Here is a 14,132-nt window from a genome sequence, read left to right as displayed (position 1 = left end):
AAATATTAAAATTTTACATGCAATTTTACTACATTTCCATAATATTTTTTCAAGTAAATAACAAGATATGCCTAAACGTTCGATTAATTTTGATTAATTAAAAAGTATAATAAGAAAGTACTGTGAGAAACATCGGAAAAAGAAGAGTTGTGTAGAAAAAAAATTAAACGGCGACGAGAGTTCTTCTCGTTAGCACATCTTCTCGTTAGTATCTTAAAAAAAGCTTGATAAAATACAGTGTACGCGTCGAGCCACCTTCCCTTTGATTATTTATCGGGTAAAACGTCCTGCCCGCCTCCACCAGACCCCAGGACTCCGTCACTTTGCTTCGCCGGCTTAGGGGGGATGCACAGAAATGCGCATGCGTCCGAAAGGGGTAACATTCCCCATCTTGAACCGGAGCATTATTCTGTAACTACAACTCTTGTGGGGTAGGTCGCAGATATTCGTGATCAACGTGACGATATACATCAGACAAACCTCATTTGCTCTGAAAGTGCGCTTTTCCGAACGTCACCCTTGACAAGTGAATTCGCGTGAGTCACTCCGGGATCGATTCCGGTCGGGAAAGCCGCCCCGGAAGGAATTCAGGAAGAGGATTTGCTCCTCCGAAGCGGAGTCGGGCGTGAACGGTCCTACGCGGCGTAACTAACGTCTACTTCCTTGTACGATGTGATTATACGCAATACTGAATTTTACGACTATCACCAGACTATAAAATCAACGGTCACGGCTGCTACGTTGGAACTCCGTGCGCACCCTTTGGTAAGACAATTCGAAGTTCGAAAAATAATATTAAAATAGAATTTTTTATCGCATAAATGTCACAGCACTTTGTCACGACTGAGACACTAAGATTTTAAAATCCGTTTTGTTGTCTGAATGATTTAAATCTCTATTTAAATTTAGAATAAATAGTGTAAATAAACAACAAAAATTTCTCACACCGGCTGAGACGCAAATTACATGCGGCGGTAAAAAAATTAATACTATTATAAATAATACTATTATAAATTAATACTATTATAAATGATATAATTATATTTACTCATATCAGAAAGAAATTGCGTAAAGTTACGTATTTGAACCGATAATGCTGATAATGCGTTGTAATGACAAATTTAATTTAAGTATCTGATAATCGATAAACACGTATCGTATAATGATCAAGATTATATTCGTACACGACCTACGCGATTCGTTTAACGATTAAGTATTTCCCTCGCGCAGGCAAGCGCATGATGCAGCAGTTGCATCGTTATAGCATATAAGGTCCGTTAATTATGGCAAGAATGGACGTAGCATTACACTACGCGTAATAATAAATTTATAAGTCGCAATTTATTAAATACTTTAAACATATTTCAGAGAATAACTAAATTACGCTTTAACATTCTTTTTATTTCTTTTTAATTATACTATTTAACTATCTTTTAATGCTCTTTGCTCTATATATATGATCGTTTTTCGTTAGAATCTTGTCGCGTTACATTAAATCTACTTCTTTATTAATCTGTGTTAAAAAAACATCGAAAATATTTTTTATTATATTGATATTGATATTAAAAAGGGCTAAAAAATATTAAGTAACGTGGTAAACAAATGTTGAGCATATTTTCATTAGCACTATGAGAATGTAGAATTTAATGATTTTAATATTTTTTAAAATAAAATATCAAGACTTTAATTAAAGATTCAGATATTCCTTTTAATGAAACACAATAATTTTAATATTTAAGAAAAACTCTATTTTTAATCGACAACATTTGGCAATGTCGTGACAATTCGACCATTGGTTTCGGTCGAATTAATCGTCACGTTTCGACCATGGGTTTTGGTCTTTCCTAATTGATATAATCTAATTTTCATATTCCTCTTTCTTATTGCTAATTATACAAGATAAGATATATTTTTGATTTACGTTCACATATCGCTTCAAAGTTTATCTTTCGCTTCAAATTTTCCATGGGTTTTCGCGTCTAACATGTGCGCTTTTATTTTCTACGTGACTCCCCTTTTCCACCCTCTAATTCAAAGTATTCCTGATTGATCCTAGTACAATCACGTTCTGACGCAATCGCAATCCGATTGGGTATCAGTGGCCTCGGCGTTGCGACGCGTCTGAATTTTCGACGACGAGGTTCACAGTCCACGTGTGTACATAGACGCGCGATGTAAACTTGATATTGATTTTGCGTCCAGCATCCGTGCGCGTTGAGCGCGCGCACGGCAAACTGCGCGCGCGCGCGCATCTAAACGCAAACATATGCACGTTACATACACGCACGCACGTAGCACGTGTATACGCTATTTGGCACGTGCACCCTCTTCATCGGCGATCCCGAATCACCCGGGCTACAACCGTAAAAGAAATAGGGAGAGGATTCCTGGACAGGAGGGGAGAACTTGAATGAGAATGAGCGAATACGCGGCGAAATTGCAAATACGCGTGTAACAACGACAATACGCACGAATGGTCGCGAATACGTTGAATAGGAAACCGGTTTCGCACTGGTCACCGACCAGGATCGATGCAAAGTTTTTGTAGAAAGAGTACAAGGCAATTGACCAGGAGTCTGAATTAAGCAAACTTGGTTAATGCGATATTGAGCGCAAATGATTCTGAAAGATATCCAGCATTGCGGTTAATTCTATGTAAACTTTTATGAAAGTTTAATTGCAGAATCAATCACAGAAATGTTTGAAGTTGAATATTAAAAGTCTGTCGGAAATGGCCCTCTTTCCGCGAGAATTTAATTTTACATTATTTAAAGAAGATATAGAGAAAGAATAGCAAGTAATAGACTTTAAAAGAAATATTGCAAAATTACTTTTATTTTTTTTCTGTGAATAATTCAAATTTGTTTTCTTTTCTTAGAAACCTAAAAGAGAAAACTGTTTTATATGTATAAAAATATGGTCAAAAGAATATTCAGAGTGCACTACAATTTTAATAATATTAAATTTAATGAAAATTTAATGAAAATATTAATAAAAAATAGATGCAAGAGATATCTGTTGTTCTCGATAAATATTGTAAATATCAAAATTATTTTAAACAGAAACGTAGTCATGAATCATGATATACAATGCTGAATACATTAATATGTTTACATTTTTAGCTTACGCTGTTATTAATGATTCATTCTTAGTGTATAATTGTGTCATTTCAACATTACATTGTTGAAAAGGTCAACGATATTTATGATATGTATATACGCTATCTATAAACATGTTGGAAAATCGGCGAGGTAAATAAAACTGAGCAGAGCTATCGGAAAAGCAATCCTCGAGCGACACTCGTAATTTACGTATCGTACAATTGCGTGCCCGGACCTTATCGGAGCGTGGGCGGAGAAATTTACCGTTAGGTGCATCGCTCTTTTCCTGTGAATGCAATAGAGGTCATGACGAAATGTCAGTGTTTGAGCAAATATGCATTTATATTACTGCTTTCTCGGAAATCTAAATTGTTGCTAACATTAATGAGATTAATTCTCTTTCAAGAAAGAAATCTGTATGTTTTGAAGCAATCTTTATAATTAGTCGAATCAAAGAGATATCAATAAGAAGTTTGTAAAACTTTGTAAACTCGTAAAAAAAGAGGAAAAGTTCTTGTTTTTTTTTTTCAGAAAAAAACTTGAAGAAATAGAAGGAAACCCAAATGTTTTAAAACTTAATTTTCAAAGAAATTTAAAGAAACAAGAAGAAGCTTAAATATTCTTGAATTAATAAGTATAGAACTACTTGATTAGTATAGAACTACTTGAGGATTAGATTATTATTTTCACAGAATAAATGCTCGCGATTTTTCATTTATTTGTCAATTTTTAATTTCTCAAAAAACATTAAAAGAATAAAACTGTAAAGTTTCCTCATAATCTATCAAGTTATTGCAAGACATCGCGTGTATCTTTCCAGCAGAATTATAGCTTAACTGCGTTATAAGATAGGACAAATTCATAATAATAAATCGATCGCACGAAGGTCGCAAGAATTTGCGTTTCATCCTTCCAATTACGTTCAAGGACTGGTTTAACGCTTCCTTCTCTGATACTTAGTGTCAACTTTCGACATGTTTCAGGCTCCATGGCGGAGAAAATGTATTACTGGGGCGAGGAGAAGGATCAGGTCGATCCTGATCAGACCTTCATACAATTCAAGGCCAAATCAGTGGCGGACAAGAGACGCGAGACGTCTCGTGCTGTGCCGAAGATGACGGTGTCTTCGCCGCAGGGTAAAATGACTGAACTCGGTAAAAGGGAGGAGGATGCCGAACGCGGCGGCTGGGACAATAAACTCGACTTCCTATTTTCTTGCATAAGCGTTTCTGTCGGATTGGGAAACGTCTGGCGATTCCCTTATCTGTGTTATAAAAATGGTGGTGGTAAGTGTCAACCCTGCTGGGGATTTACACATAAACGGTTCTCAAATGTTAAAACTTTTATTCATAATATTAATTCATAATTATATTATAAACGCTCTTCAAATGTTAATATTTTCAATCATCGTGTAAATTCATAATTGTATTATATATTATCAAATGTTATCAAATTTTTCATTATTACAAATTACAAGATTTATTTTTAATTAAAAAGATCTCTCACTTTAAGATTTATTTTGCTAACATAGCTAACATAGAAATATTTATAATTAATAGTGCTAATATTAAGTATTTAATATGACTTTAATATAAAGTAATAGAACTCTGTTGTTCTATTTAGAAGTTTCTCCTCCGTGCTTTAATTTGCCGCTGTAAGTCGAGGATACAGACAGCGTCGGATTTCAATAACGTCCGACATTTATAATTGCCCTCTAATTTATGAAGTCATGCAATCTTTAACATAATGATTTAATGGCATGCATTAAAATTTAATGTTTGCAGTCTTCTCGAGTTTAATTACTATATCTCGCTGTTAACTACATTTCTTTCATGTTCACTTAAAATAAAATAAAATCGAAAAAGAGAACAAGTCAAAGTTGCTTAAGTTTAGATTGCGCGATCGCGACAGATTATTTCCGTGACATAAAAATTATTATTATTATTTCCATAAAAGTATAACTTTTTTTTACTTTGGAATTTTGTCGCAGGCGCTTTCTTGATCACTTATGGTATTGCAATGCTGTTTTGCGGAATCCCTATATTTTTTCAAGAAGTCGCCATTGGACAATATCTTGGAGCTGGCGGAATGTCGCTAGTAGGACAATTATGTCCTCTTTTGCAAGGTAATAATTATTTCTTGATATCTCTCGACATCAAGATTATATAATCTAGGTATGTCAACAGGAAATTAATAATCGCAAATATATTATCGGATTTCAGGTGTGGGATATGCTACGATGACCATTGTATTTTTTCTCGACGTATATTACTGCATAATTATTTCTTGGACTCTTTTCTACCTCATAAGCACATTCGTGAATTTACCGAAAGTACCTTGGAATGGATGTGGTAAATAACATATTTTTCAATTATTAAACGCTAACATTTATGTAGTATCGTACTTCATAGTATTGCTTAAAAAATAAGATAATTAAAAATATTTTGATGTTCTTAATTGCGTGTTTTTATTTTTAGACAATATTGATATAAGATATACTATAATACCATAAAACTCTGAACGAATCTAATACGTCTCTTTACCATAAAATGTAATAAATTATTTCATTTTCAGGAAACTGGTGGAACACGGAAGATTGTTACGATGCGAACCAAGAAAACAAGAGTATGCACGGAAAAATAAACTATTCGAATTTCACTGAAAATAGTACCTATCATCATACCACGCCAGTAGAAGAATATTGGGAGTAAGTAAAGCATTAAAAAGTGCTACAAAATATGAAACACATATAAAATGTTGTACATAAACTGTACACAATGAATGTGATGGAAAAAACCCTCAATCTCATTCCATCTTTTTTCAATAAAGTGTAGTCTCTCGAAAGAAACTTTTCAAACTCGAAAGCTTTGAGTTTAATGAAATGGAAGTGGTATTATATATGCATCAGATTTATATCCCTTGGGCAGTGCTTGTGAGTCATAGGCTCTGATGTAAGATGAAAGTTATTAGGGGACTTACGCGATGAAACAACTATAAGAAATGCAACATTGATTTTCTCAAATCAGGTCATAGTATAGAGTTCCCTCGTGTATAAATGCAATTACATAATGTAAAATATCGACGATATAATAATACTGGCAGAATGCGTTTACACGTGCATTGCAGACTTGCAATTTATCGAATTAACATAATAAAAAAACTGTCATTAGATTAGATATCTCTTACGAAACAAGTCAAGCAAAATAAAAAATCATTGCGTTGTAAAAATGCAATTTTCACACGTGTACATTGTTAGTGCAATCGGATAACGTGCATAATTTTAATTCACAATCTGATATTTAAGCTTACGTCATTTCCTTCCTTTTAGAAGCGCTTTCTGTAAAATAACGTTTGCAATATTTCACATTAATTATTATCACAGCTTTATGTCGAATGTAATAATACGAACCGACTGGAAAGAAACGGCTTTGAACTTTCAGACGGCGGGTCCTCGGCATTACATCCGGCATCGAGAGCATCGGGAAGATCCAGTGGGAGCTGCTAGGCTGCCTGATTGTCGGCTGGCTGCTCGTTTACTTTATCATCCGTCGCGGTCTTCATCAGAGCGGTAAGATCATCTGGTTTTCAGCCTTGTTCCCGTACGTGGTGCTTTTCATTCTTTTGGGAAGAGCGGTGACGTTGGAGGGTTCCGTTGACGGTTTGCTTTACTACGTGACGCCACGATGGGAGGAGTTGCTCAATCCCGGACCGTGGATAGACGGTGCTACCCAGATTTTCTTCGCGTACAGCATCGGCACCGGTGCCCTGCCCGCTCTGGGCTCGTACAACAAGTTCCATCATAATTGTTATAGGTAAGCGACGCTCAGCTGTTTCCACCCGTAGCTGGACACCGACAAGACGTCCTCGCTTCCACAGCGTTAAAATTTTGATAATAGATTTTGCTTACCCGATTAAATAATATTCATCGATTTTTCGTCAGAATGTTGAGGTACCAATGTGTGAAAAAAAAGATGATAAGAGCATATGTTTCCCTAATTGAATTTAATTTGGTCTTGCACCTCCAAGTGGTTTTCGAACAATCCACATAATCGCTACTTTAGCCACTTCAGAATTCGTTGGTTCTTATTTCGTAAATTATGATTCAAGAAAGATGTAGTTATGACTTTAAGGTGCTCTAGTCTTTAATCACGACACACTAAACGCGGTGACGTCGCTGCTGGGGTCTTTCAAAAAGATAGTTTTGTCTTGCAGAGACGCAATAATCACTTGCGTAGTCAACACCCTGACATGTCTTCTGGCCGGTTGTGTAACGTTTTCGATACTGGGTCACATCGCCCAAGAACAGCAAACGCAGGTGTCCGAGGTCGTCAAGAGCGGACCTGGTCTCGTCTTCCTTACGTATCCCGAGGTCGTTTTGAAACTACCCGGTGCTTCGTTGTGGGCCATTATATTCTTCGTTATGCTGCTCGTAAGAAATTGTTATTCCAACGACGGAATCGGCTGTCGCCGTCTATATTTGTTCATGTGCATCGCTATAAAAGGGTTTGAACATGTTGTCGCCCTTGGCAGGAAGTCTCTTGATACATCGTCACTTAATATCGCTTCTTTTTGTTAAAAGAAATTGTGAAATGTTCATAGGAAACGATATAAGTGCAAAATTAAAAAGTAAGTTTAAGAAACGTACTTCAAAAAATATTTTTCTCTAAAAAAAAAATTATTTAATAGCAAATTTAAATGTTTGCACAATAAATTAAATTTCTAAAAGTTTTCTATAGACAATTTCACAATTTATAAATTCAATATAAATTATTTGAATCGAACTTTATTCAATTTTTTCCTTAAGAATATCAATTTCTAATCCAACTCAAATTATTATTCGTACAATTATTTTGCGCAAGATTGATTAATAAATATCGAATAGTAAATTAAAATAATTGTATATAAATAATAATAAGAAATACATTTCTAACTAATAGACTGTTATATAACAATGTTAATGTAACGCTGTAAATGTATCGTGTTAAATTTAAATCTAGATTTTGGAGCAACGGTCAAGCATATGGAGAAACTAGAATTTTACCGAGTTATTATTTAAATCTTAAATTATATACGAATCATTTCGATTTCACGCAGATACTCGGCATTGACAGTGAATTTTGCATCGTGGAATCTTTCATAACCGGCATGGTCGACTACTGGCCGGATACCCTTCGTCCTCACAGAATCAAATTCACCATCGCTATCTGCCTGATAATGTTCGCTCTAGGAATTCCGATGGTCACAAACGTTAGTATCCGAAAACACGTTTCTATCCGATACGCGTCATGTACGAGGCGTACAACCGAAAATTCCGGGCGCAATTTATCGACAAGAAAGAAATCAAAATATTACGTCTGTTTCAGGGGGGAATTTATATTTTCCAACTGATGGACTTCTACTCCGCGAGCGGAATGTCTATTCTGTGGGTGTGCTTCTTCCAAACGATCGCGATATCGTGGATTTTCGGGGCGAAGAAGTTCTGCGACTGCGTGCATCAGATGATGGGTATTCGATTAAGTAAATTCTGGTATATATGCTGGATTTTACTCGCGCCGGTGATCATGCTCGTAAGTATCATATCACGTTTGCATCCAATTATATATAGCGAATCAAGATTTATTGTTCCCTTCAAAGGGAACTGATCGTGCGGAATAGCTCCTATGTGTTATGTGCAGCAAAAATAAAAGCTTCTTTTTTCTTACTTTCCAGTTCATCTTCATATTCCAAATTGTGCAATACAAACCACTGAAATATGGCAGCGACTACGAGTATCCCACGTGGGCAGAAATAGTTGGCGTATGCCTGAGTCTCTCGTCTATGTTATGGATACCAGGATATGCGTTGTTCTACGTCATAATTACGCCAGGATCATTTAAAGAGGTAAATCTGAACGCATTCGCGTGCAAATCATATGCATGTGAAAAAGCTACCCGGGCTATAATCGTGTAAATCTCGCGGTAATGGCTATAATTATTGCCGCGAACTTCATTTGAATTGTAGATGTAATCTACCATGATGGCTTCTTTTTTCAGAATATCCTGAAAGGTTTACAACCGAATATAAAATCGCACGCAAAGTTACCGAAAGGCGAAAAGTCAGCCGTGATACCCATGTCGGAGAGCAGCGCGGGCTTAATTACGAAAAATAACAGTTTCCTGAGTCAAACATGATTAGCGTTAGCGATCACTTCTGACTTGTTAGGTTATACTTATCTTAAAAGTAATATTTATAGTAAGATAAATATGTATATCTATATATAGTGGGTCCAGCACAATTGGACATTCAGTAGTAATTTGTGTCAAAATGGACGCGTGTCAAACTAATCAGTTTCATACAGGTATGCTCAGTTAAGCAATCATTACCCTATTGTTTATTTAATAATAAGTCAGTAATATATTTCTTTAGTGACGTATTTCTGGTAAGAATGTCAGAGATTCTCCTTAATTCCTTAATAGCTGGTTGACTGTAGCATTTTAACATTATCATATTTAATTTCTTATTGCTTACAAGAGAAACGACATTTTCAAAGAGACTTTCTTTAAAAGAGATTATATATAATATATATATACTAATTTAATAATAGATTAATGTTTTAAAAAGAAGATAAGAATATATTTGTCTCATAAAACATGTTCGAAATTCAATTATTTAAATTCTTTGTTAACATATATACTATGCCAGCTGTTAATGTTTTAAGATAGAGAATTTTAATCGGGAAAAAAATTATTTGGTTATCGCAATTAGACTCGTACGTGTTGACCAAGCTGATAAGATACTCAGTAAAGGGTATAATAAGTATTGGAAACGGGACGGGAAGGAATATTTAGAAGTAATAATAGTATTAAACCGCGCTAGTATTCAGATAGCTATTTACGGGCAATTTGAAAGAAGTCTATTTTTATATCGCGATCATATCGCGATAAGTATATGAATTTTTAACGGAGGGAGAAGTCGTTTAGTTGATAATTCGGCTGGTTTGAGGAAACAGAAGGTTCTCACGTTGAAGTATGGCCTGCAAGGCGAAGAGAATTTTATGTTTTGATTTATTCCAAGTACACTGGTGAATGTTCACATAGTTGAAGGCTCTTCCTGGTGAGCGCGTTAAGAGAATTGCTGCAACTACATGAAATATAATAAGAATATAGCGTATATAGAATAAGGATACTGGCACAGTTACGAAATATATTCAATATCTGAAGTACAAGTAACAAAGTAAAAATATAATTTTTAATATTCGTAATAAATATGGAGACGCGTTCACCGAGAAGAGATATTTTCGATTCCAACCAGTCGCAATAATCAACTGGACTGTAGCAAGATACAGAATATTTCTATCACAAAGTTCTAGCAGGTTATACTGCATTCAACTTCGACGGCACAAGTTTCAGATTTTTTCAAGTTACACATTTTTTAAAGCGAACATTATAATGCGTTTATGATGCGATGTATAGGATTAAAGAAAATTTCCGTTTTTTACTCGAAACTCAATGTTATTTTTAAAATATCTAACGCCGGTGATGTATTTTTTGAATTTTATGGTAACTGTTGCTTCCAAACAGGAAACATTTGCAATCAATTACATTTGCATTTACAATCAGCACTTGCGATCAATTACAGTAGAATATTTAGTGTCTGAGACACTTCTCTAACAGTATTTTATAAAATTAAAATCAAATTTATATAAAAAGATATGTTATATATTTATAAAATTATTCGAAAGGAATTGAGACTTTTATTCCACAAAAGATGTTGTCTTGGTAATTTTCCAAATCAAAGTTGCAACCAGAATTTTAATTTGTTCGAATCGGTTCAAACGTCAAAGTATATCTTGCAAAAATTCAGCATAAAATATAAAATCATTTTGTCGTTTAGTAATCGTTTGAAAATCATTATTAGTAAGAAAATTGTTATTACTCAGGACTTTCTTTTTAAATTTTTATACCATTTTTTCAACGTAAAAACATTTTTGTCTGAAAAATTTCTCATTTATTCGAAATAGAAAAGCAATAACGACAAATGGAGGGAGCGCTTTTTTAACCGGCCTAATTAATTGGGAATATTTTCTTTTATTTAGTCCGTAAAGTACTCGTAATCGCGAAAACGCTATTCGTCGAAGTGTTGCAATTGTTGACGTTGTATAATACTAAGAAATGGCTGATAGCTTAACGCGATATTCGTTTCTATTTTAGTACCGTACTGTTGCGATGCGAAATACTTCCAATAGTAAGCTAAGAACCGAACGATATTATAAGACAGTTGGGTCTGTGCGTTGAACAACGTGTATCTATAGCATTATTAATTTGTAATTTTGCTTAGCGATTGATAGATCGGCAATTGCGATACATATTTTACTGATTTGAACACGGCGACTGCTTGCTAATGATCGTGTTAGAACAAAATAGTTGTACACGCCGCGGGCGCGAATCCCGCGACCATCTGATTATTAATCAACAAATTATTCAATGACACGCGAACATAAAAAATTCTTTTACACCCATTACGCGAGCAACACTGCGATTATATGTGTAACGTCGCAAACATTTGTTCAGCGCGTGATAGTATAATAACGTATTTCCCGTGTGTAACTGTATTCTGTAAATGTATTCAATGTTGCAATGTGCGCAGGCACGACCGGGGCTACGAGCATAAATTTCCGCAATTACTTACACGACAATGTCTGCATATGCGTTATTGTCAAGCGTATTTACCGACCGCATAATTTAATCACGGCTCTAACGAATCAGTATTCGTTGCCAGAAAAATTCCTACGAAGAATTAAATGTGTTACATAAATTATATTTCTGTATACATGTATACATTGTATGAACGTTTACAGTGTATAATAATATTATCGTTTGAAAATCAAAAAATTCTGAGTTTAGCAGTATTGTTCCTATGAATGGAAATTAAATGAAGGGGAAACCTGCTTTCCTTTCATTGAAATTTGGTCGTAAACTTCGATTAAATCCTTAATTCCTCGTCATACGCGTTCGATGCATGAAAGAATTATTTGTCTCATTTATATTATTCGTTGCTATGAATAATCAGAATTATTAAAAGAATTATTTGCGTTCACGATACTCGAACACGTATTCCGTGAAATATTTTGCAAATTTTTTTGCCAAATACATACGTTCTCATTCAAATTTTTATCAAATTTTGAGGAGAATATAAAATTTCGCTGAATGCAAAGAAAATTTTGTTTAGATCTAGATATAGATTTGTTGTATTATTTCAAGAAATAAATATTCAACATACCTACATGGAATATATCTTGATATGATAACACGGAATTTTCTTTTAAAATTTTATGTAAATTAATTTAAATTCTTTCATGATGATGTGCTTTTAATTGCTATATGTTAATTATCACCTGGATTTATTTTAGAATTTTCGATAATTTCTATTCAAAATTTTTTACTAACATATCTGCGAGATTTATCGACTGCGTCGACACGGGTTTATAGTATATTTTGTATCTTGAGAGCCACATTTTCCTACATTTCAGAACACTACATTGAAGAAACGTAGGAAACGCGTAAAAGAATGAAAATCTTCCGGAACGTGAGGTGTGTAAGAATTTTTAGATATATTTTTAGTAAATCAGATAGTGTATAATCTGAGTCACAATGTCGTACATGTATTTGAGGTCGAAATTCGTTTAGATTTACTTTCCGAGCGACATACAGCAAAAAGAATGCGTTATTTGCGAATGTATACCGGCTTGACGCATTGAATGTTTCACATATTTGTGACATTACGCATACGTTTCCGGCAAAATTGTATCGATATATGTACTTGAATAAACATTAACGCCTAATTATCGTGATGCAATATCCGTACCCGCAGCAGTAAATAAGACTTCCCATCCTGCTGATCCAATACCTGTTACCATAGTTATGTAGTATAACGTTGTTACGTTATATTGTTACTATTGTTTGTATATCATTTGTGGATGTTTGCGTAGTACGTTCATCTGTTTAATAATTATTTCAGGCGTAGTTAGCAGATTAGGAGCATCTATTAACTATCAGCATTGACACCACAATTTATATATGTTTTAGAAAAAATTTTTAAAGTTTTTACTTATAGGTAAAAATAATTTATAGAAAAATTATTTTTTTAAATTAAATAAATATTATTAGAAAATTGTTACTTATAAAACATAAGATTCATATCTCTATAAATATTGACTATATTGTATACAAAATACTTCTTAAAGTTTATGAATTCTTTATTTAATGAAAAATGCATTTTGTTGAAAGTAATAAATATAATTAGAAAATTACTAATTAGTAAAAATAAAAATTATATTTCAATAATTATTAACTGCATTGTAGTAAATACTTGTTATAATTAATTAATTATTTCCTTTATAAAAGAATTATGTTGTTCAAATAAATACATACAGTTTCTTATTTTAAAAAAACGCGTTCACAGTTGCATGCAAACACGCGATTTACTAAAATTAAGCTAAATTTTTTTATTTTAGTAAATTTTTTTCTCAGTGCAGTATTTTGAAATCCCAATAGAAACGCGTATATAATTCTGCATAGATGATTCGTGATTAACGAACGTAAATACATAACATTTTATACGGTAATAGAGATTGTAATGAATGTAATTGTGTAATGCTTCTGTAATATTTTGCTTCATAAAGAGTCATTAGCAAGTGCACAGTTTACTAAAACAACATGTTAAAATATTTGTATTATTATACATATAGAATTTCCGGTGACTCCTTCATCCTTAATTAACATGGCTTTTACCAAACGGTTCAGTCGGAGATTTGTTATTTTTAACAAACAAAAGAAAACTAGAAGAACCGCTGTCGAAAAATATATTCGGTTCGAAACTTTCCACACAGACGACGACGGTGCATTTCAATTAACAATCACAAAAGTATTTTAATTAGTAATTAAGCGCAGGACAGATGCACCATAATAGAAAAGCGAACCGTCTTTCGCAACATGTGGCTCCCCGGCGAGAGGGTGGGGTTTCGTTGTATTTCGAACATCCCCCCGCGCCATG

The 14,132-nt window shown here is 33.9% G+C and overlaps 1 protein-coding gene across 1 annotated transcript; it reads left to right on the top strand.

The window, feature by feature from the left end:
• Positions 1–391: 391 nt before the first annotated feature.
• On the top strand, positions 392–12,921 carry LOC139773381 (sodium- and chloride-dependent GABA transporter 1). The gene is made up of 11 exons (XM_071707792.1): positions 392–765; positions 4,085–4,387; positions 5,092–5,226; positions 5,324–5,452; positions 5,676–5,808; positions 6,542–6,913; positions 7,314–7,530; positions 8,196–8,348; positions 8,465–8,668; positions 8,811–8,981; positions 9,134–12,921. Exons 2-11 carry the CDS (start codon positions 4,090–4,092, stop codon positions 9,269–9,271), a joined length of 1,950 nt encoding a protein of 649 aa, XP_071563893.1. The 5' UTR covers positions 392–765; positions 4,085–4,089; the 3' UTR covers positions 9,272–12,921.
• The last annotated feature ends 1,211 nt before the right edge of the window (positions 12,922–14,132 follow it).

Source organism: Temnothorax nylanderi, unplaced genomic scaffold, assembly GCF_030848795.1.
Source record: "Temnothorax nylanderi isolate EJ_2023f unplaced genomic scaffold, tnyl_v1.0 TNYL_tig0061_pilon, whole genome shotgun sequence".
Lineage (NCBI taxonomy): Eukaryota > Metazoa > Arthropoda > Insecta > Hymenoptera > Formicidae > Temnothorax > Temnothorax nylanderi.
This window is presented reverse-complemented; position numbering and strand designations above follow the sequence as displayed.